At 39.2% G+C, this 25854-nt stretch overlaps 1 protein-coding gene across 1 annotated transcript in view; it reads left to right on the top strand.

Annotated features, from left to right (window-relative positions):
* The window catches only part of LOC128696898 (protein unc-80 homolog), a 1079316-nt gene that overhangs the window by 771212 nt on the left and 282250 nt on the right, over positions 1-25854 (top strand). The window contains exons 44-45 of the mRNA XM_070095999.1: positions 24590-24712; positions 25373-25497. Of these exons, the coding sequence (XP_069952100.1) occupies positions 24590-24712; positions 25373-25497 (248 nt within the window). The remainder of the gene's footprint in view (positions 1-24589; positions 24713-25372; positions 25498-25854) is intronic.

Genomic DNA, 25854 nt, shown 5'->3' with positions numbered 1-25854 from the left:
AAGAAGAGAGAATAGGGACGAAAGCAGAGTAGTAAAGAAGGGAGACTAATGAAGAAGGAAGAGTAGTGAACAAGGGAGAATAGTGAAAAAGTGAGAGTAGGGAAGAAGGGAGAGTAGTTAAGAAGGGAGAGTAAGGAAAAAGGGAGAGTAGTGAAGAAGTGAGAGTAGGGAAGAAGGGAGAGAAGTGAAGAACGTAGAGTAATGAAGAAAGGAGAGTAGTTAAGAAGGGAGAATAAGTAAGAAGGTAGAGTTGTGAGGAGGGTAGAGTTGTAAAGAAAGGTGAGTAGGGAAAAAAAGAGTAGGGATGAAGGGAGAGTTGTGAAGAAGGGAGTGTATGGAGGAACATAAGAACATAAGAAAGGAGGAACACTGCAGGAGGCCTGTTGGCCCATACTAGGCAGGTCCTTTACAATTCATCCCACTAACAAAACATTTGCCCAACCCAATTTTCAATGCTACCCAAGAAATAAGCCCTGATGTGAAAGTCCCACTCAAATCCAACCCCTCCCATAAATCCAACCCCTCCCATAAATCCAACCCCTCCCATAAATCCAACCCCTCCCATAAATCCAACCCCTCCCATAAATCCAACCCCTCCCATAAATCCAACCCCTCCCATAAATCCAACCCCTCCTATAAATCCAACCCCTCCCATAAATCCAACCCCTCCCATAAATCCAACCCCTCCCATAAATCCAACCCCTCCCATAAATCCAACCCCTCCCATAAATCCAACCCCTCCCATAAATCCAACCCCTCCCATAAATCCAACCCCTCCCATAAATCCAACCCCTCCCATAAATCCAACCCCTCCCATCAAATCCAACCCCTCCCATCAGGAGTAGTAAAGTAGTAAAGAATGGTGAGTACGGAAGAAGGGAGAGTATGGAAAAAGGGAGAGTAGTGAAGAAATGAGAGTAGGGAAGGAGGGAGAGAAGTGAAGAACGTATAGTAGTGAAGACGAGAGAGTTGGGGAGAGGGGAGAGTAGTGAAAATGTATTGTTGTAAAGAAGGGAGAATACGGAGGAAGGGAGAGTTGTGAAAATGAGAGAATATGGGAAAAATGACAGTAGTGAAGAATGGAGAGTAGGAAAGAAGGGAGAGAAGTGAAGAAGGAGAGTAGTTAAGAAGGGAGGGTAGTGAAGAAGGGAGAATAGTGGAGAAGGTAGAGTAGTGAAGGAGTGAGACTAGTGAAGAAGGTAGAGTATTGAACATGGGAGAGTAGGGAAGAATGGAGAGTAGTGAAGATGGGAGAATAGGGATGAAGGGAGAGTAAGGAAAAAGAGAGAGTAAGGGAGAAGGTAGAGTAGAGAAGAAGGGAGAATAGGTCTGAAAGAAGTAAAGAAGAGAGAGTAGGGAAAAAGAGAGAGAAGGGAAGAAGGGATAGTAGGGACGAAGGGAGAGTAGAGAAAGGAAAGTAGTGAAAAAGATAGAGTAGTAAAGAATGGGGAGTAGGGAAGAATGAATATTAGTGAAGAAGTGAGAGCAGGGAAGAAGGGAGAGTAGTGAAGAACGTCGATCAGTGGAGAAGGGAGAGTAGTGAAGAACGTCGATCAGTGGAGAAGGGAGAGTAGTGAAGAAAGAAAAGTAGTGAAGAAGGTAGAGTAGTGAAGAAGGGACAGTAGGGAAGAAGGGAGAATAGTGAAAAAGGAAAAGTAGTGAAGGGAGAGTAATGAAGAAAGGAGAGTAGAGAAGAAGGGAGAATAGTGGTGAAGGTACAGTTGTAAAGAGGCGGGAGTAGAAAAGAAGAGAAAGTAGGGAAGAAGGGAGAGTTGGAAAGAAGGGAGAATAGTGAAGTAGGTACAGTTGTAAAGAAGAGGGAGCAGGAAAGAAGCGAGAGTAGTGATCAGGAGAGAATAGGGGAAAAAGGGCAGTAGTGAAGAAGGAAGAGTAGTAAAGAAGGGAGAATAGTGGAGAAGGTAGATTAGTGAAGAAGGGAGAGTAAAGAAGGAAGAAGGGAGAATAGAGAAGGGAGGGTAAGAAGGGAGAATAGCGAAGAAGTGTGAGTAGCGAGGAAAGGAGAGAAAGGAAGAAGGAAGAGTAGTGTAGAACGTAGAGTAGTGAAGTAGGGAGAGCAGTGAAGAAGAGAGAGAAGAGAAGGTGGTTTAGAGAAGAACTGACAATAGTGAGGAATGGAGAGTGAGATTAGTGAACAAGGGAGAGTAGTGATGAAGGGAGAGTAGTGATGAAGGGAGAGTAGCGAAGAAATGAAAGTAAGGAAGAAGGGGGAGTAGTGAAGAAGGAAGAGTAGTGAAGAAGTAAGAGTAGTGAAGAAGGGAAAGTATTGAAGAAGAGAGAGTAGGGAAGAATGGTGAGAAATGATGAAGGGAGAGTAGGGAAGAAGGAAGAGCAGTGAAGAAGGGAGAGTAAGGAAGAATGGAGAGTCGGGAAGAATGGAGAGTAAGGAAGAGAGAGAGTGGTGAAGAAAATGGAGTAGTGAAGAAGGGAAAGTAGGGAAGAAGGGAAAGTAGGGAAGAAGGTACAGTAGTGAAGAAGTGAGAGTAGTGACGAAGGAAAAGTAGTGAAAAAGATAGAGTAGTGAAGAAAGGAAAATAGGGAAGAAGGGAGAGTAATGAAGAAGTGTGAGAAGGGAAGAAGGGAGAGTAGTGAAGCACGTAGAGTAGTGAAGAAGGGAGAATAGGGAATAAGGGGGAGTAGTGAAGATGGGAGTGTAGAGAAGAAGGGAGAGTTGTCAAGAAGGTAGAGTAGTGAAGAAGGGAGAGTAGTGAAGATGGGAGAGTAGAGATGAAGGGAGATTAGGGAAGAAGGGAGAGTACTAAAGAAGAGAGAGGAAGACGGGAGAGTAGGGAAGAAGCTAGAGTAGTGAAGAAGGGAGAGTAGGAAAGAAGGGAGAGTAGTGAAGAATGTAAAGCAGTGAAGAAGGTAGAGTGGTGAAGAAGGGAGAGTAGCGAAGAAGAAATAGTAGGGAATATGGGAGAGTAGGGAATAAGGGAGAGTAGTGAAGAAGGGGGAAGATGGAAGAAGGGAGAGCAGTGAAGAAGAGAGAATTGGGAAGAAGGGAGAGTAGTTAAGAAGGTAGAAGAGGGAAGAAGGGAGAGTAGTGAAGAAGGTAGAGTAGGGAAGAAGGGAGAGTAGAGAAGAAGAGAGAGTAGGGAAGAAGGGAGAGTAGTGAAGAAGGTAGAGTTGTAAAGAAGCGAGAGTAGGGAAGAAGGGAGAGTAGTGTAGAAGAGAGAATAGGGAAGAAAGGTGAATAGTGAAGAAGGGAGAGTAATGAACAAGGGAGAGCATTGAAGATGGGAGATTAGGGAAAAGGGAGAGCAGGGAAAAAGGGAGAATAGTGAAGAAGAGAGAATAGGGAAGAAACGAGAGTAGTGAAGATGGGAGAGTAGTGATGAAGGGAGAGTGGTGAAGAAGGTAGAGTAGGGAAGAAGGGAGAGTAGAGAAGAAGAGCGAGTAGGGAAGAAGGGAGAGTAGTGAAGAAGGTAAAGTTGTAAAGAAGCGAGAGTAGGGAAGAAGGGAGAGTAGTGTAGAACAGAGAATAGGGAAGAAAGGTGAATAGTGAAGAAGGGAGAGTAATGAAGAAGGGAGAGCATTGAAGATGGGAGATTAGGGAAAAGGGAGAACAGGGAAAAAGGGAGAATAGTGAAGAAGAGAGAATAGTGAAGAAGATAGTAGTGAAGAAGGGAGAATAGTGAAGAAGAGAGTAGTAGAGAAGGGAGAGTAGTAGAGGAGAGAGAGTTCTGAAGAAGAGAGAGTATTGAAGAAAGTGGAGTAGTGAAGAAGGGAGAGTAGTGAAGAAGGGAGAGTAGTGAAGAAGGGAGAGTAGTGAAGAAGGGAGAGTAGTGAAGAAGGGAGAGTAGTGAAGAAGGGAGAGTAGTGAAGAAGGGAGAGTAGTGAAGAAGGGAGAGTAGTGAAGAAAGTAGAGTAGTGAAGAAGGGAGAGCAGTGAAGAAGAGAGAGAAGAGAAGAAGGTGGTTTAGAGAAGAACTGACAATAGTGAGGAATGGAGAGTAGAGAAGAAGTGAGATTAGTGAAGAAGGGAGAGTAGTGATGAAGGGAGAGTAGTGAAAGTAAGGAAGAAGGGGGTGTAGAGAGAAGGAAGAGTAGTGAAGAAGTAAGAGTAGTGAAGAAGGGAAAGTATTGAAGAAGGGTGAGTATTGATGAAGGGAGAGTAGTGAAGAAGAAAGAGCAGTGAAGAAGGGAGAGTAGGAAGAATGGAGAGTCGGGAAGAAAGGAGAGTAGGAAGAAGAGAGTGGTGAAGAAAATAGAGTAGTGAAGAAGGGAAAGTAGGGAAGAAGGGAAAGTAGGGAAGAAGGTAGTAGTGAAGAAGTGAGAGTAGTGACGAAGGAAAAGTAGTGAAAAAGATAGAGTAGTGAAGAAAGGAAAATAGGGAAGAAGGGAGAGTAATGAAGAAGTGTGAGAAGGGAAGAAGGGAGAGTAGTGAAGCACGTAGAGTAGTGAAGAAGGGAGAATAGGGAATAAGGAGGAGTAGTGAAGATGGGAGTGTAGAGATGAAGGGAGAGTTGTCAAGAAGGTAGAGTAGTGAAGAAGGGAGAGTAGTGAAGATGGGAGAGTAGAGATGAAGGGAGATTAGGGAAGAAGGGAGAGTACTAAAGAAGAGAGAGGAAGACGGGAGAGTAGGGAAGAAGCTAGAGTAGTGAAGAAGGGAGAGTAGGAAAGAAGGGAGAGTAGTGAAGAATGTAAAGCAGTGAAGAAGGTAGAGTGGTGAAGAAGGGAGAGTAGCGAAGAAGAAATAGTAGGGGATATGAGAGAGTAGGGAATAAGGGAGAGTAGTGAAGAAGGGGGAAGATGGAAGGTGGGAGAGCAGTGAAGAAGAGAGAATTGGGAAGAAGGGAGAGTAGTTAAGAAGGTAGAAGAGGGAAGAAGGGAGAGTAGTGAAGAAGGTAGAGTAGGGAAGAAGGGAGAGTAGAGAAGAAGAGAGAGTAGGGAAGAAGGGAGAGTAGTGAAGAAGGTAAAGTTGTAAAGAAGCGAGAGTAGGGAAGAAGGGAGAGTAGTGTAGGAGAGAGAATATGGAAGAAAGGTGAATAGTGAAGAAGGGAGAGTAATGAAGAAGGGAGAGCATTGAAGATGGGAGATTAGGGAAAATGGAGAGCAGGGAAAAAGGGAGAATAGTGAAGAAGAGAGAATAGGGAAGAAACGAGAGTAGTGAAGAAGGGAGAGTAGTGATGATGGGAGAGTGGTGAAGAAGGTAGAGTAGGGAAGAAGGGAGAGTAGAGAAGAAGAGAGAGTAGGGACGAAGGAAGAGTAGTGAAGAAGGTAGAGTTGTAAAGAAGCGAGAGTAGGGAAGAAGGGAGAGTAGTGTAGAATAGACAATAGGGAAGAAAGGTGAATAGTGAAGAAGGGAGAGTAATGAAGAAGGGAGAGTGGGAGATTAGAAAAGGGAGAGCAGGGAGAGTAGTGAAGAAGGGAGAGAACAGAGTAGAAGAAAGGGAGAGAGTAGTGAAGAAGGGAGAGTAGTAGAGAGAGAGAGTTCTGAAGAAGGGAGAGTAGTGAAGAAGGGAGAGTAGTGAAGACGGGAGAGTAGTGAAGAAGGGAGTGGAGTGAAGAAGGGAGAGTAGTGAAGAAGGGAGAGTAGTGAAGAAGGGAGAGCAGTGAAGAAGGGAGAGTAGTGAAGAAGGGAGAGTAGTGAAGAAGGGAGAGTAGTGAAGAAGGGAGAGTAGTGAAGAAGGGAGAGTAGAGCAGTGAAGAAGGAGAGAGTAGTGAAGTGAAAATGGAGAGTAGAGAAGAAGTAGTGAAGAAGGGAGAGTAGTGAAGAAGGGAGAAGGGAGAGTAGCGAAGAAATGAAGAAGGGAAGGGGGTGTAGTAGTGAAGAAGTGAAGAGAGTAGTGAAGAAGGAAGGGAGTAGTGAAGAAGGGAGAGTAGTGAAGAAGGGATAGTAGGGAAGAAGGGAGAGTAGTGAAGAAGGTAGAAGTAGGGAAGAAGGGAGAGTAGTGAAGAAGTGAGAGAGTAGTGAAGAAGGGAGAATAGGGAGAAGAAGAAGGGGGAGTAGTGAAGAACGTAGAGTAGTGAAGAAGGGAGAGTAGGGAATAAAGAAGGGGAGAGTAGTGAAGAAAGTAGAGTAGTGAAGAAGGGAGAGTAGTGAAGAAGAGTAGAGATTAGGGAAGAAGGGAGAGTACTAAAGAAGAGAGAGGAAGACGGGAGAGTAGGGAAGAAGCTAGAGTAGTGAAGAAGGGAGAGTAGGAAAGAAGAAGGTGAGAGTAGGGAAGAAGCTAGAGTAGTGAAGAAGGGAGAGTAGCGAAGAAGAAATAGTAGGGAATATGGGAGAGTAGGGAATAAGGGAGAGTAGTGAAGAAGGGGGAAGATGGAAGAAGGGAGAGCAGTGAAGAAGAGAGAATTGGGAAGAAGGGAGAGTAGTTAAGAAGGTAGAAGAGGGAAGAAGGGAGAGCAGTGAAGAAGGTAGAATAGGGAAGAAGGGAGAGTAGAGAAGAAGAGAGAGTAGGGAACAAGGGAGAGTAGTGAAGGAGGGAGAGCAGTGAAGAAGGGAGAGTAGTGAAGAAGGGAGTAAGAAGGGAGAGTTAGGGAAAAGGGAGAGCAGGGAAAAAGGGAGAGTAGTGAAGAAGGGAGAGTAGTGAAGAAGAGTAGTGAAGAAGGGAGAGTGGTGAAGAGGTAGAGTAGAAGAAGGGAGAGTAGTGAAGAAGGGAGAGTAGGGAAGAAGGTAGAGTAGTGAAGAAGATGGTAAGAAGGAGAGTAGGGAAAGGGAGAGTAGTGTAGGAAGAGCAGTGAAGAAGGGAGAGTAGGGAAGAATGGGAGTGGGAAGAAGGGAGAGTAGTGAAGAAGAGAGTGAGTGAAGAAGGGAGAATAGTGAAGAAGAGAGAGTAGGGAAGAAGGAGAGTAGTAAGAAGAAGAGTAGAGAAGAAGAGAGAGTAGGGAAGAAGGGAGAGTAGTGAAGAAGGGAGAGTAGTGAAGAAGGGAGAGTAGTGAAGAAGGGAGAGTAGTGAAGAAGGGAGAGTAGTGAAGAAGGGAGAGTAGTGAAGAAAGTAGAGTAGTGAAGAAGGGAGAGTAGTGAAGAAGGGAGAGTAGTGAAGAAGGGAGAGTAGTGAAGAAGGGAGAGTAGTGAAGAAGGAAGAGTAGTGAAGAAGGGAGAGTAGTGAAGAAGGGAGAGTAGTGAAGAAGGGAGACTAGTGAAGAAGGGAGAGTAGTGAAGAAGGGAGAGTAGTGAAGAAGGGAGAGTAGTGAAGAAGGAAGAGTAGTGAAGAAGGGAGAGTAGGGAAGAAGGGAGAGTAGTGAAGAATGTAAAGCAGTGAAGAAGGTAGAGTACTAAAGAAGAGAGAGGAAGAAGGGAGAGTAGCGAAGAAGAAATAGGGAATATGGGAGAGTAGGGAATAAGGGAGAGTAGTGAAGAAGGGGGAAGATGGAAGAAGGGAGAGCAGTGAAGAAGAGAGAATTGGGAAGAAGGGAGAGTAGTTAAGAAGGTAGAAGAGGGAAGAAGGGAGAGCAGTGAAGAAGGTAGAGTAGGGAAGAAGGGAGAGTAGAGAAGAAGAGAGTAGGGAAGAAGGGAGAGTAGTGAAGGAGGGAGAGCAGTGAAGAAGGGAGAGTAGTGAAGAAGGGAGAGTAGTGAAGAAAGTAGAGTAGTGAAGATAGATTAGGGAAAAAGAGGGGAGAATAGTGAAGAAGAGAGAATAGAAGAAGGGAGAGTAGTGAAGAAGGGGAGAGTAGTGAAGAAGGGAGAGTAGTGAAGAAGGAGAGAGAAATAGGGAGAGTAGTGAAGGAGGGAGAGCAGTGAAGAAGGGAGAGTAGTGAAGAAGGGAGAGTAGTGAAGAAAGTAGAGTAGTGAAGAAGGGAGAGTAGTGAAGAAGGGAGAGTAGTGAAGAAAGTAGAGTAGTGAAGAAGGGAGAGTAGTGAAGAAGGAAGAGTAGTGAAGAAGGGAGAGTAGTGAAGAAGGGAGAGTAGTGAAGAGAGTAGTGAAGAAGGGAGAGTAGTGAAGAAGGGAGAGTAGTGAGAGTAGTGAAGAAGGGAGAGTAGTGAAGGGAGAGTAGTGAAGGGAGAGTAGTGAAGGGAGAGTAGTGAAGGGAGAGTAGTGAAGGGAGAGTAGTGAAGGGAGAGTAGTGAAGGGAGAGTAGTGAAGGGAGAGTAGTGAAGGGAGAGTAGTGAAGGGAGAGTAGTGAAGGGAGAGTAGTGAAGGGAGAGTAGTGAAGGGAGAGTAGTGAAGGAAGGGAGAGTAGTGAAGGAAGGGAGAGTAGTGAAGGAAGGGAGAGTAGTGTAGGGAGAGTAGTGAAGGAAGGGAGAGTAGTGAAGGAAGGGAGAGTAGTGAAGGGAGAGTAGTGAAGAAGGGAGAGTAGTGAAGAAGGGAGAGTAGTGAAGAAGGGAGAGTAGTGAAGAAGGGAGAGTAGTGAAGAAGGGAGAGTAGTGAAGAAGGAAGAGTAGTGAAGAAGGGAGAGTAGTGAAGAAGGGAGAGTAGTGAAGAAGGGAGAGTAGTGAAGATAGGAGAGTAGTGAAGAAGGGAGAGTAGAGAAGAAGGGAGAGTAGTGAAGAAGGGAGAGTAGTGAAGAAGGGAGAGTAGTGAAGAAGGGATAGTAGTGAAGAAGGGAGAGTAGTGAAGAAGGGAGAGTAGTGAAGAAGGGAGAGTAGTGAAGAAGGGAGAGTAGTGAAGAAGGGAGAGTAGTGAAGAAGGGAGAGTAGTGAAGAAGGGAGAGTAGTGAAGAAGGGAGAGTAGTGAAGAAGGGAGAGTAGTGAAGAAGGGAGAGTAGTGAAGAAGGGAGAGTAGTGAAGAAGGGAGAGGAGTGAAGAAGGGAGTAGTGAAGAAGGGAGAGTAGTGAAGAAGGGAGAGTAGTGAAGAAGGGAGAGTAGTGAAGAAGGGAGAGTAGTGAAGAAGGGAGAGTAGTGAAGAAGGGAGAGTAGTGAAGAAGGGAGAGTAGTGAAGAAGGGAGAGTAGTGAAGAAGGGAGAGTAGTGAAGAAGGGAGAGTAGTGAAGAAGGGAGAGTAGTGAAGAAGGGAGAGTAGTGAAGAAGGGAGAGTAGTGAAAAAGGAAGAAGGAAGGGAGAGTAGTGAAGAAGGGGGAGTAGTGAAGAAGGGAGAGTAGTGAAGAAGGGAGAGTAGTGAAGAAGGGAGAGTAGTGAAGAAGGGAGAGTAGTGAAGAAGGGAGAGTAGTGAAGAAGGGAGAGTAGTGAAGAAGGGAGAGTAGTGAAGAAGGGAGAGTAGTGAAGAAGGGAGAGTAGTGAAGAAGGGAGAGTAGTGAAGAAGGGAGAGTAGTGAAGAAGGGAGAGGAGTGAAGAAGGGAGAGTAGTGAAGAAGGGAGAGTAGTGAAGAAGGGAGAGTAGTGAAGAAGGGAGAGTAGTGAAGAAGGGAGAGTAGTGAAGAAGGGAGAGTAGTGAAGAAGGGAGAGTAGTGAAGAAGGGAGAGTAGTGAAGAAGGGAGAGTAAAGAAGGGAGAGTGAAGAAGGGAGAGTAGTGAAGAAGGGAGAGTAGTGAAGAAGGGAGAGTAGTGAAGAAGGGAGAGTAGTGAAGAAGGGAGAGTAGTGAAGAAGGGAGAGTAGTGAAGAAGGGAGAGTAGTGAAGAAGGGAGAGTAGTGAAGAAGGGAGAGTAGTGAAGAAGGGAGAGTAGTGAAGAAGGGAGAGTAGTGAAGAAGAGAGAGTAGTGAAGAAGGGAGAGTAGTGAAGAAGGGAGAGTAGTGAAGAAGGGAGAGTAGTGAAGAAGGGAGAGTAGTGAAGAAGGGAGAGTAGTGAAGAAGGGAGAGTAGTGAAGAAGGGAGAGTAGTGAAGAAGGGAGAGTAGTGAAGAAGGGAGAGTAGTGAAGAAGGGAGAGTAGTGAAGAAGGGAGAGTAGTGAAGAAGGGAGAGTAGTGAAGAAGGGAGAGTAATGAAGAAGGGAGAGTAGTGAAGAAGGGAGAGTAGTCAAGAAGGGAGAGTAGTGAAGAAGGGAGAGTAGTGAAGAAGGGAGAGGATTGGAAGTATTGGTAAAATAAACATTTTATGACTATAAATTATAACAAAATTTGGCATTTATAAGTTTATAAATACTGATCTTCTTATAAGGTGGAATTGATCATCTTATAAGGTGGAATTGATCATCTTATAAGGTGGAATTGATCATCTTATAAGGTGGAATTGATCATCTTATAAGGTGGAATTGATCATCTTATAAGGTGGAATTGATCATCTTATAAGGTGGAATTGATCATCTTATAAGGTGGAATTGATCATCTTATAAGGTGGAATTGATCATCTTATAAGGTGGAATTGATCATCTTATAAGGTGGAATTGATCATCTTATAAGGTGGAATTGATCATCTTATAAGGTGGAATTGATCATCTTATAAGGTGGAACTGATCATCTTATAAGGTGGAATTGATCATCTTATAAGGTGGAATTGATCATCTTATAAGGTGGAATTGATCATCTTATAAGGTGGAACTGATCATCTTATAAGGTGGAATTGATCATCTTATAAGGTGTAATTGATCGGCTTATAAGGTGGAATTGATCGTCTTATAAGGTGGAATTGATCATCTTATAAGGTGGAATTGATCATCTTATAAGGTGGAATTGATCATCTTATAAGGTGGAATTGATCGTCTTATAAGGTGGATTTGATCATCTTATAAGGTGGAATTGATCATCTTATAAGGTGGAATTGATCGTCTTATAAGGTGGAATTGATCATCTTATAAGGTGGAATTGATCATCTTATAAGGTGGAATTGATCGTCTTATAAGGTGGAATTGATCGTCTTATAATGTGGAATTGATCATCTTATAAGGTGGAATTGATCATCTTATAAGGTGGAATTGATCACCTTATAAGGTGGAACTGATCATCTTATAAGGTGGAATTGATCATCTTATAAGGTGGAATTGATCATCTTATAAGGTGGAATTGATCATCTTATAAGGTGGAATTGATCATCTTATAAGGTGGAATTGATCATCTTATAAGGTGGAATTGATCATCTTATAAGGTGGAATTGATCATCTTATAAGGTGGAAATGATCATCTTATAAGGTGGAATTGATCATCTTATAAGGTGGAATTGATCATCTTATAAGGTGGAATTGATCATCTTATAAGGTGGAATTGATCATCTTATAAGGTGGAATTGATCGTCTTATAAGGTGGAATTGATCGTCTTATAAGGTGGAATTGATCATCTTATAAGGTGGAATTGATCATCTTATAAGGTGGAATTGATCATCTTATAAGGTGGAATTGATCATCTTATAAGGTGGAATTGGTCATCTTATAAGGTGGAATTGATCATTTTATAAGGGGGAATTGATCGTCTTATAAGGTGGAATTGATCATCTTATAAGGTGGAATTGATCATCTTATAAGGTGGAATTGATCATCTTATAAGGTGGAATTGATCATCTTATAAGGTGGAACTGATCATCTTATAAGGTGGAATTGATCGTTTTATAAGGTGGAATTGATCATCTTATAAGGTGGAATTGATCATCTTTTAAGGTGGAAGTGATCATCTTATAAGGTGGAATTGATCATCTTATAAGGTGGAATTGATCATCTTATAAGGTGGAACTGATCATCTTATAAGGTGGAATTGATCGTCTTATAAGGTGGAATTGATCATCTTATAAGGTGGAATTGATCATCATATAAGGTGGAATTGATCATCTTATAAGGTGGAATTGATCGTCTTATAAGGTGGAATTGATCGTCTTATAAGGTGGAATTGATCATTTTGTAAGGTGGAATTGATCGTCTTATAAGGTGGAATTGATCATCTTATAAGGTGGAATTGATCATCTTATAAGGTGGAATTGATCATCTTGTAAGGTGGAATTGATCATCTTATAAGGTGGAATTGATCGTCTTATAAGGTGGAATTGATCATCTTGTATGGTGGAATTGATCGTCTTATAAGGTGGAATTGATCATCTTATAAGGTGGAATTGATCATCTTATAAGGTGGAATTGATCGTCTTATAAGGTGGAATTGATCGTCTTATAAGGTGGAATTGATCGTCTTATAAGGTGGAATTGATCGTCTTATAAGGTGGAATTGATCGTCTTATAAGGTGGAATTGATCGTCTTATAAGGTGGAATTGATCGTCTTATAAGGTGGAATCGATCGTCTTAGAAGGTGGAATTGATCGTCTTATAAGGTGGAATTGATCATCTTATAAGGTGGAATTGATCATCTTATAAGGTGGAATTGATCATCTTATAAGGTGGAATTGATCATCTTATAAGGTGGAATTGATCGTCTTATAAGGTGGAATTGATCATCTTATAAGGTGGAATTGATCATCTTATAAGGTGGAATTGATCGTCTTATAAGGTGGAATTGATCGTCTTATAAGGTGGAATTGATCATCTTATAAGGTGGAATTGATCATCTTATAAGGTGGAATTGATCATCCTATAAGGTGGAATTGATCATCTTATAAGGTGGAATTGATCATCTTATAAGGCGGAATTGATCATCTTATAAGGTGGAATTGATCATCTTATAAGGCGGAATTGATCATCTTATAAGGCAGAATTGATCATCTTATAAGGTGGAACTGATCATCTTATAAGGTGGAATTGATCGTCTTATAAGGTGGAATTGATCGTCTTATAAGGTGGAACTGATCATCTTATAAGGTGGAATTGATCATCTTATAAGGTGGAATTGATCATCTTATAAGGTGGAATTGATCATCTTATAAGGTGGAATTGATCATCTTATAAGGTGGAACTGATCATCTTATAAGGTGGAATTGATCATCTTATAAGGTGGAATTGATCATCTTATAAGGTGGAATTGATCATCTTATAAGGTGGAATTGATCATCTTATAAGGTGGAACTGATCATCTTATAAGGTGGAATTGATCGTTTTATAAGGTGGAATTGATCATCTTATAAGGTGGAATTGATCATCTTTTAAGGTGGAAGTGATCATCTTATAAGGTGGAATTGATCATCTTATAAGGTGGAATTGATCATCTTATAAGGTGGAATTGATCGTCTTTTAAGGTGGAATTGATCGTCTTATAAGGTGGAATTGATCGTCTTATAAGGTGGAATTGATCGTCTTATAAGGTGGAATTGATCGTCTTATAAGGTGGAATTGATCGTCTTATAAGGTGGAATTGATCGTCTTATAAGGTGGAATCGATCGTCTTAGAAGGTGGAATTGATCGTCTTATAAGGTGGAATTGATCATCTTATAAGGTGGAATTGATCATCTTATAAGGTGGAATTGATCATCTTATAAGGTGGAATTGATCATCTTATAAGGTGGAATTGATCGTCTTATAAGGTGGAATTGATCATCTTATAAGGTGGAATTGATCATCTTATAAGGTGGAATTGATCGTCTTATAAGGTGGAATTGATCGTCTTATAAGGTGGAATTGATCATCTTATAAGGTGGAACTGATCATCTTATAAGGTGGAATTGATCGTCTTATAAGGTGGAATTGATCGTCTTACAAGGTGGAATTGATCATCTTATAAGGTGGAACTGATCATCTTATAAGGTTGAATTGATCGTCTTATAAGATGGAATTGATCATCTTATAAGGTGGAATTGATCATCTTATAAGGTGGAATTGATCATCTTATAAGGTGGAATTGATCGTCTTATAAGGTGGAATTGATCATCTTATAAGGTGGAATTGATCATCTTATAAGGTGGAATTGATCATCTTATAAGGTGGAATTGATCATCCTATAAGGTGGAATTGATCATCTTATAAGGTGGAATTGATCATCTTATAAGGTGGAATTGATCATCTTATAAGGTGGAATTGATCATCTTATAAGGTGGAATTGATCATCTTATAAGGTGGAATTGATCATCTTATAAGGTGGAATTGATCATCTTATAAGGTGGAATTGATCATCTTATAAGGTGGAATTGATCATCTTATAAGGTGGAATTGATCATCTTATAAGGTGGAATTGATCATCTTATAAGGTGGAATTGATCATCTTATAAGGTGGAATTGATCATCTTATAAGGTGGAATTGATCATCTTATAAGGTGGAATTGATCATCTTATAAGGTGGAATTGATCATCTTATAAGGTGGAATTGATCATCTTATAAGGTGGAATTGATCATCTTATAAGGTGGAATTGATCATCTTATAAGGTGGAATTGATCATCTTATAAGGTGGAATTGATCATCTTATAAGGTGGAATTGATCATCTTATAAGGTGGAACTGATCATCTTATAAGGTGGAATTGATCATCTTATAAGGTGGAATTGATCATCTTATAAGGTGGAACTGATCATCTTATAAGGTGGAATTGATCATCTTATAAGGTGGAATTGATCATCTTATAAGGTTGACGCTGTAAATGGTTAACATCTTGGTTATTGTAATAAGACTTTTATACATCAGCAGGTTAGTGATATAACACTAGAGAGAGAAGGTAACACTGTCATTACTAGACCTAGCATTTATATAAGAAGAACATAAGACAGAAGCAGCAGGCCTACTGGCTTATGCTAGGCAAGTCCAAGTCACACTCACACTTCTGAAGTTCTACTGGCCCAAGCTGGTCAGGTTTAACTTACACCTACACACCCACAAGCTAATGTATTTGTCTAACGAGTTTTTCAAACTAGTCAACTTCGTAGCTTCAGTGATGTTGCTCTGAAGTTTGTTCCAGTGCTTTCCAATATCATTTCAGAATCGAAATTTTTCCAACTTCAGCCCATTGCTTCGAGTTCTCTTATCGTTAGATATATTTAGCAAGTTATTCCTGTTTTTCATTTATACATCTCAATCGTATCCTCATTAATTCTACGCCTTTCTAGAGTGCAGATTCAGAGCCCTCGGTGTATCCTCGTAGGAAAGATTTCTGATACATGAGATCAACTTTGTTATCCTTCTTTGTACGTTTTCCTGAGCATTTATATCCATTCTGTAATACGGTGGTTAGGTCTAAATGAGGCCTAACCAACGATATATAGAATTGAAGAATAACCTGAGGACTCCTGTTATGTATACTTCTTGAAGTGAAGCCAAGATTTCTCTTCACTTTATTGTGAAGACTTATGCATTGTTGTCTTGGTTTTAAATTACTGCTAACCCGAACTCCTAATTTTTTTCCGCAAAGTGATTAAGATCTACAATCTATATTATTTAGTTGATAAGTTCAATGGTTATTTTCTGTATTAAACTGCATCTGCCACTTTTCCGAAAACTGCATCAATCTATTCAGATTTTTCTGTAACGCTCTCTTGTCATCGCCAGAATTAATTCGACGGCCAGTTTTGGTCTCATCGGCAAACTTGCTGATGTCGCCATTTATTCCCTCATCTATGTCGTTTATGTTAATTGTGAACAACAAAGAGTACAACACTGTCCCTAGTGACGGGTCCCCCACTCTGATTTCCCTCCATTTATACAAACTCTCTGTTGCCAATCTGTCAACCTTGCCTTTATCCAGGAAAAATATTCTCCTATTCTGTGTGTTTACTTTTCTTAACCTACGATGTGGAACTCTATCAAAAAGCCTTACTAAAGATTATATACACAATATCATATTCATTATCAAATCTATCAAATTTGTAAGGCAGGAACCCCTGTTTGTAAATCCGTGCTGAGATTCATTAATCAATTTATGCCTTTCAAGGTGGCTTCGAATAGTCTCAACAATTATTTCTGTTGTTCGCCAGACTATCACCATTCTCCCCAATCTAGTTCGTACCTCCCCTCCCGCTTAGATGTCCCTGATGTCTACTCTATTTAATGTTCCTCTTGTCCTCTTCAGTACTTTCGAGAAACTGTCGGTTCTCTTTCTGACAGACTCAAAAAACATAAAATAAGTGTTAGGCTTACCGATACCAACACAACTTTCATTGAATGAATCTTCGTCCTGGCTATGTCTCTGTAGATCCCTTCCTTTCCCATTACATTGTCAAGTGCTCCAAACTTCAGAACACACGTGACTTAAACTGATTCTTTTTTTTTCTTTCTTCCTCTTCTCCTTTTCCTTTTGCCTCTTTCTTCCTCTTCGCCTTTTCTTTTTGCCTTTTTCTTGTTTTAGTTTCCTTTCTTCTACCTTGGTTATTTTTCTTTTACCTTTTCAACCTCCCTGTGGTTTTGGTCATACCCCTTCTGGGCTCTTAGCTCTCTTACAGTGCTCCACTTTCATGACCTTTGACTCCACTATTACTCCTTCTACTACCTTCCCTGCTACCTTTGGCTCCTACCATCTCTTTTGCCTCATTTTTTTTCCTGTCCTACCAACCTTCCTATTTCATACCACTTCTACTTCGACTACCAGCCTTATCTTTGCCACTATCACTTCCACTACCTTTTCCACTACCTTTCCCTCTCAGCTGGCCTATATATATATTGGCTTCTTCTTTCTTTCCTGTTAGTGTATCATTGTAAATGGTAAAGTCTGACCGAAACGTCGTCGTAAGGTCTTCTATCCTATGTGCGGGTTATTTGTGTATTGATTCCATCAGTTTCACATAATCGAGGTTAAGCTTATTGGTCTATAATTCGAAGTTAATGACCTGTCTCCTGCTTTGCAGATAGGTATCACATTTGACATTTTCCACTTATCAAGCACTATTCCAGTTTGTAGTGATATGTTGAAAAATACCAGTCAAAGATTTGCTCTGGCTATTCTTAAAATCCATGCGAACAGTTCGTCAGGGCTCGGGTATTTATTAGATTTTAATTTATCTATTTGTTTAAGAACCATGTCACTAGTGACTTTGATTGTTCGTAACTTATTCTCGTCCTGATCTACATATTTTATTCTAGAATTTCGTTAGTATCTTTCTGCGTAAAAACTGAGAGGAAAGAAGTCTTAAAGATTCTACTTATTTCTTTATCATTGTCAGAGAGGAAGAAATTTTCATATATTACCTAAAGCCTCATAGCAAGATCTTTCATGTTATATTAGATATAGTACATGCTGTTAAATATGATTTAGAAGGCAAAATACGTATATACAGTAACAACGAGATTTTCAGAAAGGAAAGCATGATAATACTGAACACTATTTACAAGAAATAAAATGGAAATAATATATTTATATATATAATATATAATTATATGTAATATATACAGATATCAACACATATGAAAATGATATCAAATAGATATATTCACATATGAAAATGATATCAAATAGATATATTCACATATGAAAATGATATTAAATAGATATATTCCAAAAATTATAAGAAAAAAATAATGAAGTGTGTCTGAATGTAAGGTGATGAATTGCCATGAAAAATGTATATTAATCTTGAAATCAGCATAAGAAGCATGTCAACCCAATGACCTATAAGTGATTTAGACAAGCCAGATGTTTATAGACAAATGTAAGGAGGGATGACGAAAAAAAATGTTATAGGGAAAGTAATCAAGAACATGATGGAACCCAGCCTTATTTTTTTTATGTCAAAGTAAACATTATATAATGAAATAATACAATGGTTGAAGGACGCCGAGACAATTACTGATACGGTAGACTATAAATGTCAGGAATTAATTATGAAGATAAAAATTGCAACATATCAACAATCCTCTTTCAGAGCGCAGGCGCTGTACTTCTCATCTCCAGGACTCAATTCCAGCTAACCAGTTTCCCTGAATCCCTTCATAAATGTTACTTTGCTCACACTCTAACAGCACTTCAAGTCAAAAAAAAAAATTGTTTACACTCACTCTTATCTAACACACTCACGCACTCTTGCTGGAAGCAAGAGTGCGTGAGTGTGTTACCAGGGCGACCTCTACCCTGCCTTCCTTCAACTACAGATTTATTCGCCCTGCAAGTCATTCTATCTTGTTCCATCCTTTCATCAACACCTCCTCCTTCTAATCTCCAAGCTATGGATTCTCTGTATTATATTCAGACAGTTCTCTGCTCTCAGACACGACGTCTCCGCTGCCTCCAGCCTTCTCCTTGTTGCAACATTCACCACCGAAGCTTCACAGTCATAAAAGAACCTTGGTATAACTACACCCTCTTACCTTCCCCTCTTTGCTTTCATTGTCTCCACAAACTCCTTAGTGCACCACTCATCTTTTTCCCCCTCATCATTTCTATTTTTTTTTTTTTTTTTTTTTTTATTTCCAATTTGTGCACACATACAGAGGTACAAAAAAAATACAGATAAGAGCAGTATGCCAAAGCCACTTATACTATGCATAGCATTACGGGCTGGCTTAAAATTAACTTAAGATTAACTAAGCAATGATTATTATTATTATTATAATCAAAAAGAAGCGCTAAGCCATAAGGACTATACAGCGCTGCTACTAAGCAATGATGAAATCAGTGATAAAACATTAATGTAAACAGATAACTATAAAGCACAAGTGAGTATTACAAAGACAGGTCATATGGTTGCATTCAGTTAGGTAGTGATTCTGTTAGGTAGTGTATTTAAAAAATAATAAAGTTAGATTGGGTTTTAGGTTTAACATTTATGTGATATAATTGTGAGAAACATTTAAGATATACAATTTATAATGTTCAGTTATTCAGTATTTATTTGGTTTTGGGTGAGTAAGTAATCTTTGAGAAGAGACTTGAATTTATAAACAGGTTGTGTTTCTTTTATATTTACAGGTAATGAATTCCAGATTTTAGGGCCTTTTATGTGCATTGAGTTTTTGCATAGTGTGAGATGGACACGAGGAACATCAAAGAGTGATCTGTGCCTTGTGTTATGGTCATGTGTTCTGTTGAGGTTGGCAAGGAGATGTTTGAGGGGAGGGTTAATATCAGAGTTAAGTGTTCTATGTATGTAATAGGTGCAGTAATAAGTATGGATGTTTTGTATGGTGAGTAGGTTTAGTGTATTGAATATTGGTGGAGTGTGCTGCCTGTAGTGAGAATTTGTTATCATTCTAACTGCAGCCTTTTGTTGGGTAATTAGTGGTCTGAGATGGTTAATTGTTGTTGAGCCCCATGCACAAATTCCATAGGTGAGATAGGGGTAAATAAGAGAGTGATATAGGGCCAGGAGGGCTGACTGTGGAACATAGTACCGTATCTTCGATAGTATGCCTACAGTCTTGGAAATTTTCTTAGAAATTTGATGTATATGTGTATGAAATTTGAGTCTATTATCAAGGTGGATTCCTAAGAATTTTCCCTCTGTTAGTTTTGTGATAGGTGATCCATTTATCATTATGTTAAGAGGGACATCTGTAGCTCTGTTACCAAACTGAATGAAGTAGGTTTTGTCAATGTTTAGTGTAAGTTTGTTAGTCCTCATCCAGGTAGATATTTTCTGTAATTCGGTATTTACAGTATTGGCTAGCGTGACTGGGCTCGGGTGAGAGAAGACGTATGTAGTGTCATCTGCAAATAGTGTGGGTTTGAGTAATTGCGAAGCATTTGGAAGGTCATTTATGTATAGGAGAAAGAGAAGAGGGCCAAGGACACTTCCCTGTGGGACACCAACTGTAATTGGTTGTGCAGAAGAGTTTGCCCCATTTGCATACACATATTGGCTTCTGTTGCTGAGGTAAGACTTGAGGTAGTTGAGGGAGTGCCCTCTTATACCATAGTGTGACAATTTTACGTGGAGCAAGTCATGGTCAACTGTATCAAAAGCTTTACGTAAGTCAATGAAGATCCCCAGTGGGACTTCTTTTTTCTCTATTGCAGTGTATATATGTTCTAGCATGTGTATAATAGCATCATTAGTATTTTTATTAGGCCTGAATCCAAATTGGCAGGGGTTGAGTATGTTTTGGGAGATAAGGTAGGAGTAGATTCGTTTATGAATTAATTTTTCGAAGATTTTTGAGAGAGGGTGTAAGTTGGATATTGGCCTATAGTTATTCAACTCTGTTTGGTCTCCTCCTTTGTGGATCGGGGTGACCCTTGCTATTTTGAGTACTGTAGGGAAGGTGGAGGATTCAATGGATTTGTTAAAGAGTGTTGCAATGATTGGTGATAGCACTTGTGACACTTTTTTGTATATAAGGGGTGGTAAGGTATTTAAATCTCCTGCCTTGTTTTTTAGTGCGTTGATAATAAGGGAGACTTCGTATGGGTTAGTCGGAGCTAGGAACAGTGTGTTCGGGTAGTTGCCGGTGAGGTAGTCATTTGGTGGGGTATCTGAGCTTGGGATTTTATTGGCAAGGTTTTGTCCTATAGTGGAGGAGAAATCATTGAGTCTGTTTGCTGTTTCTGTTGGTGGGAGTTGGGGTTCATCTGTTTTTGCTAATTTTATTTCGCTATTTCGTGATATCTTTTTTGTTCCCAGAATTTCTGATAGGGTTTTCCAGGTCTTTTTTATATCACCTCGTAAGTTGGATAATCTGTTCTCATAATACAATTTTTTTGCCCTTCTTATCAGGCTGGTTAGGACTGACGAGTAACGTTTTGTTTGGTCTCTGGTTATGTGACCCATTCTGTACTGTTTTTCATATTGGTGTTTTGTATTTATGGATTTGAGAATGCTGGGTGTTAGCCAGGGACTGTTCAGTCTCTTTGCTGTCATCTGTTTAGTTTTTTTAGGGCAGTGCTTGTTATAGAGGTATTGGGTTTTTTTTAGAAAATTATTAATACATTCGTCAATATCTGTATAGGTTTCTAGCTCAGTGTGCCAATCAATGTTTGCTATTGCTGTTGTGAAGTTATTAATGGCTGCCTCATTGTGAAGTCTGAAGGTGACTTTAGTAGTGTCTTGGGGTAGTTTACCAAGAGTTGTTATGAGGAAAGTAGGGTAGTGGTCTGTGGTATCTTTCATGTACTCATCTGAATACCCATATCTGAATACAATCACTTCATCCACACTTTCTCACCAGAATCTGCTATCCAGTATTTCATTATCCATTTTTTGTTAACTTCATCACTTTGCTCTTTCCTATGTGCACTTTTAGTTTCCATCTATTATATAGCCTTCCAAACCTGTCCACCAACCACTGCTACTTCTCTTCAATGTCATCAGCATAGAGCAATAGTAATAGCTCCCACTTTGTGTTAGATTTATTATGTCTTCATCCCACACCTTTTGCTAACACCTCTAAATTCACTTCTAGAACAACCCCATCTATAAATATACTGAACATCCATAGTGACATCACACATCCTTGTCTAGGGCCTACTTTTACTAGGAAATATTCTCCCTCTCTCAATATCCTCGTAAAAACTCTTAAATGTTTTCAGTAACCTACCACATATTCAAACACATTTGCAACATCTGCTATATTGCTTCACTATCCACCCTATCATATGTCTTTTCCAAATCAATAAATGCAACCAAAATCTCTGTACCCTAATCTAAATACTGTTCACCTACATGCATGGTATTAACCTTGGTAATAAATACCGACAAGTTGGTTTAGAAAGACACGTAAGCAAACACTATAACATATTTATTAGAAAACGTTTCGGTCCTGGGACCTTGATCACTTCTAACATACAGAGGTAGAAAGACATTATATATATAGGCGGAGAGTGAGATGTGACGCACGTGACCTGAGGAATGTCATAAGAACATAAGAATGGAGGAACACTGTAGAAGGCCTACTGGCCCATGCGAGGCAGGTCCTTATCAAAACAACATAATACTTAAGCAGCACTAACCCAACAACACAGGAGTCACATGATTTCATCGTCTACCCATCCTCATCATAGGCAGAGGTTGTTTTGATAAGGACCTGCCTCGCATGGGCCAGTAGGCCTTCTACAGTGTTCCTCCATTCTTATGTTCTTATGACATTCCTCAGGTCACGTGCGTCACATCTCACTCTCCGCCTATATATATAATGTCTTTCTACCTCTGTATGTTAGAAGTGATCAAGGTCCCAGGACCGAAACGTTTTCTAATAAATATGTTATAGTGTTTGCTTACGTGTCTTTCTAAACCAACCTACATGCATCAATGTAAACACCTTTTCCACTCCCCCCTTCTCCCACCCTTCCTTTAGCCTCCATGTTCATCTGCGATCCTGCTTTCTGTCTTACTCTTAATTCTATCAATAATAACTCTACCATATATTTTACCAAGTATACTCAATAGGCTTATTCCCTTATAATTTTTAAACTCTCTTTTGTCCCCTTTGCCTTTATACAAAGGAAATATACATACTCTCTCGCAATCCCTTCCTCTCTTCCGTACATTAATTAAATAAAAGTACAAATATTTCCAAAACTATATCTCCTGCTTTTAACATATCTTTCTTTATGCCTTCATTCCCAGCCCTTTATCCCCTTTCATTCTACCCACTGCCTCACGCACCTTCCTCACACACACACCTGGCTCTTCCTCACTCCTACAAGATGTTGTACCTCCCTGCCCAGTGTACAATATCACGGCCTCTCCTTCTTCATTGACATTTAACACTTCCTCAAAGTATTCCCTCCATCTTCCCGATACCTCTAAATCTCTGTTTAATAACTCTTCTCTTCTATGTTAACTGTCAAATCCATTCGCTCCCTCAACTTTCTCAACTTATTAATCTCACTTCAAAACTTTTTTTATTCACAGGAAAATTTGTTGATAACATCTCACCCACTCTCTCATTTGCTGTCTTTTTACATTCCTTCACCACTCTTTTAACCTCCCCTTTTCTCTATATATACTCCTTTCTCCTAGTATCACCTCCACTTTATATAATCTTCTCAAATACTACTTCTCGCTTACTCTTTTCCTCATCATTCTACCTATCGCCCTTCTTCCCTCCCGCACCTACTTTCCTGTAGCCACACCTCTGCTGAACACTCTGACACTTCATTTTTATATCTACCCCATACCTCTTCAATTTCAGTGCCTATAATCTCACTGGTCAATCTTTTTGTTTATATCTTGCCTAACTGCTTTCTCCTGAAGTTTTTAAACCATCACCTCAGTCTTGTACCTTTTACTCTCGCTGTAGCTACAACTAAAAAATGATCTGTTATGTCTGTGGCCCCTCTATAAAAAATATACATTCTGTAGTCCACCCATATTTTTTTTATCTACCAACACATATTCCAACAAAACTACAGTCATAACGTCTTATATCATATATTGTATACCTATTTATCCAGTTTTTTTGCTGTAACATGTATTACCTATTACCGAACCTCTTTCTATATAAAATTACAAAATTCGACCCATGGTCCCCATTATCATTTTCACCTGGTACGCCAAACTTACCTAACATCTTTTATAACCTTTTCTCCCACTTTAGCATTCATATCCTCTAAAACAATTATTCTTGCATTTGGTCCAAAAGTTCCTACACATTCGCTTAATATCTCCCAAAGTCTCTCACTTCTCTACAATCCTCTCTTCTCTAGGTGCATGAACATTTGATATTAGCCACTTCTTGTAACTGATTCATATTATAATCCACATAATCCTTGAATTTATGCAGGTATATACCCTCTCCTCCTTCCATAACTGATCCTTCAACATTATTGCTGTCCCCTTTTTAGCTCTAACTCTCTCAGATACTCCTGACCTATCCTTCAACATTATTTCTGTCCCCTTCTTAGCTCTAACTCTCTCTCAGACGCTCCTGACCTATTCACATTAATTTTTCCGTACTGAAACTCCTGTACCCCATTGAGTTTTGGTTTGTTAAGAGCCAGGACACCCAACTTCTTTTCATTCATAACATTGACAATCATCCCTTTCTTATCACCTTCACTACATCCACGCACCTTTAAACACCCTATTTTTATATGTTTTTCTTGTTTTTATAGACATTTATACAGGAGAAGAGGCTACTAGCCCATTCCTTCTGGTATTTTAGTCGCCTCTTACGACATGCATGGCTTAAAGAGGAAAGATTATTTTCCACTACCACAAGGAGATGAAAGGAAATAGATATGAAGAAACTGTTTAGAAAATAGAAGTAAATTCCGATCGGTGTGTGTGTTCATATGTGTGTACATGTATATGTAAGTGCCTAAGTGTAAGTAGAAGTAGCAAGACGTACCTTTTCTTGCATGTTTTTGAGACAAAGAAAAAACACAAGTAATTTTACCATTTTGTAAAACAATTACAGGTTTCCGTTTTGCATGTATCTGACAAGTTAGCAGAACATTCATGTGTGGTTGCTGTCTCTCAACCTGCTGGAAATATATATATATATATATATATATATATATATATATATATATATATATATATATATATATATATATATATATATATATATATATATATATATATATATATATATATATATATATATATATATATATAGTCTTTCAACAAACCGGCCGCATCCCAGGTGGCAATGTGGCTCAAAGGGAAAAACGTAAGTTTCTCTTTTTAAATTTACTAATATAAACAGAAGGGGTTACTAGCCTCTTGCTATCAGCATTTCAGTCGCCTCTTACGACACACGAGGCTTTCAGAGGAAGAATTCTGTTCCACTTCCCAATGGAGATAAAAAAAATAAAGAAGAACAAGAAATAGTAAGAAAATAGGAGAAAACCCAGAGGGGTGTGTATATATATGCTTGTACATGCATGTGTAGTGTGACCTAAGTGTAAGTAGAAGTAACAAGACGCACCTGAAATCTTTCATGTTTATTGAGACAGAAAAAAAATACCAGGAATACTACCATCATGTAAAACAGTTACAGGTTTCCGTTTAAAAAAAAAAAATATTGTAAGTTAATTTGAAAAATAATTGTAGCTCCATACATATATATCACTATTGTTTGACACCGTTAATTACAGACGCATAATTGTTTACTCACGAAGATGATGATTGCAGGTGAAGGGACTAAGTCACGTATCGCTGTCAGTGGTATGTAAAGCAGTAGCAGTAATGTCTGAGGACCTCCTGGTAGACGTTATACCTCAGGCATGGGAGCTTCTGCTGGAGTTTGATAATGAGGTTAGTCTGTAATACGTCTCCTCCGCACGACACACCAACAATTCATACTTGTAGAGCGTGTTATTATTCGTGTTTCTGCGTCCAACAATTTTTATATTTTTATTTGTTGAAGATTTAAATGTAGTTTCATAACTTTTATATTTTTAAACATGTATTTTACAAGACTTTGTTCAAGAAAAAACTGTGTAGTCTAGATAACACTACTATAAAAGATATCAGTATAATAACACAATTGTATATTCTGAGTATTAATAAGTAAATAAATATGATAGGTGATTTTACTAGTAAATGTAGTAGCATAATCAGCATTACAGTCCTTCATAATTTCTTTGACTAACTGTAAAGTTGTTGACATCACCGAAGTGTCGATGTTTGACATTTGGGGAACATCGTAGGTCATCTCTTTTGATTAATTAAAATGATTCGTGAAAACTTCCTGAAGAGAATAATATAGTTTAAATACATTGCAAATGAGCTTTTTATTATCACTACTGTACATAAAATGTAACTAAGGATTAATTTCAGTATGGAAGTTAGGGAGAAACATTGTTCACACAGCAGTAAGATAAACACCTGCAAGAACTCCTGCTTCTCATGTTTTCGATATAGTTAATTTTCTTTTATACAGAATATAATTGTTAATAATTTTTGTGTGTTCAGGTCACAGCAACGGCAGCAGTCGTATTCATTCTGGCAGGAGTTCGAGTCCCAGTCCACACCTCTGATGTCATGACACGTGAACTGACTCATCCAGATCCCAATACAAGACTTAATGCAATTCTCAGGTATTTTATCCATGAACATCAACATTTTTTTAATGAAGATTATAAATTAAAACATTAAAACACTTCATGTCCACGAATCAAGTATGCAAGAATTATACATTCAAGATTATAAATCTAAGAATGTTTAAATGCAAGTCACAGTGGCATAACAAACATTGTTTGACTGCATTACAGTATCGTAATATATATCTACAAAACGTAATATGTATATATGCGTGCACTGATGACCTGGTAAACAATTAGAGTTACGTTTAATAATCTTAAATAAAAACTTACGTAACATTTTATCAAGTGAGAGAAGAATGGAATCAAGTTTAATAGTTTTAACATGTTAGATGAGGAAGTTCATTGACATTA

Source organism: Cherax quadricarinatus, chromosome 52 (assembly GCF_038502225.1).
Source record: "Cherax quadricarinatus isolate ZL_2023a chromosome 52, ASM3850222v1, whole genome shotgun sequence".
Classification (NCBI taxonomy): Eukaryota; Metazoa; Arthropoda; class Malacostraca; order Decapoda; family Parastacidae; genus Cherax; species Cherax quadricarinatus.
Note: the sequence above shows the minus strand (reverse complement) of the source record. Positions and strands in the feature narration are given on the sequence as shown.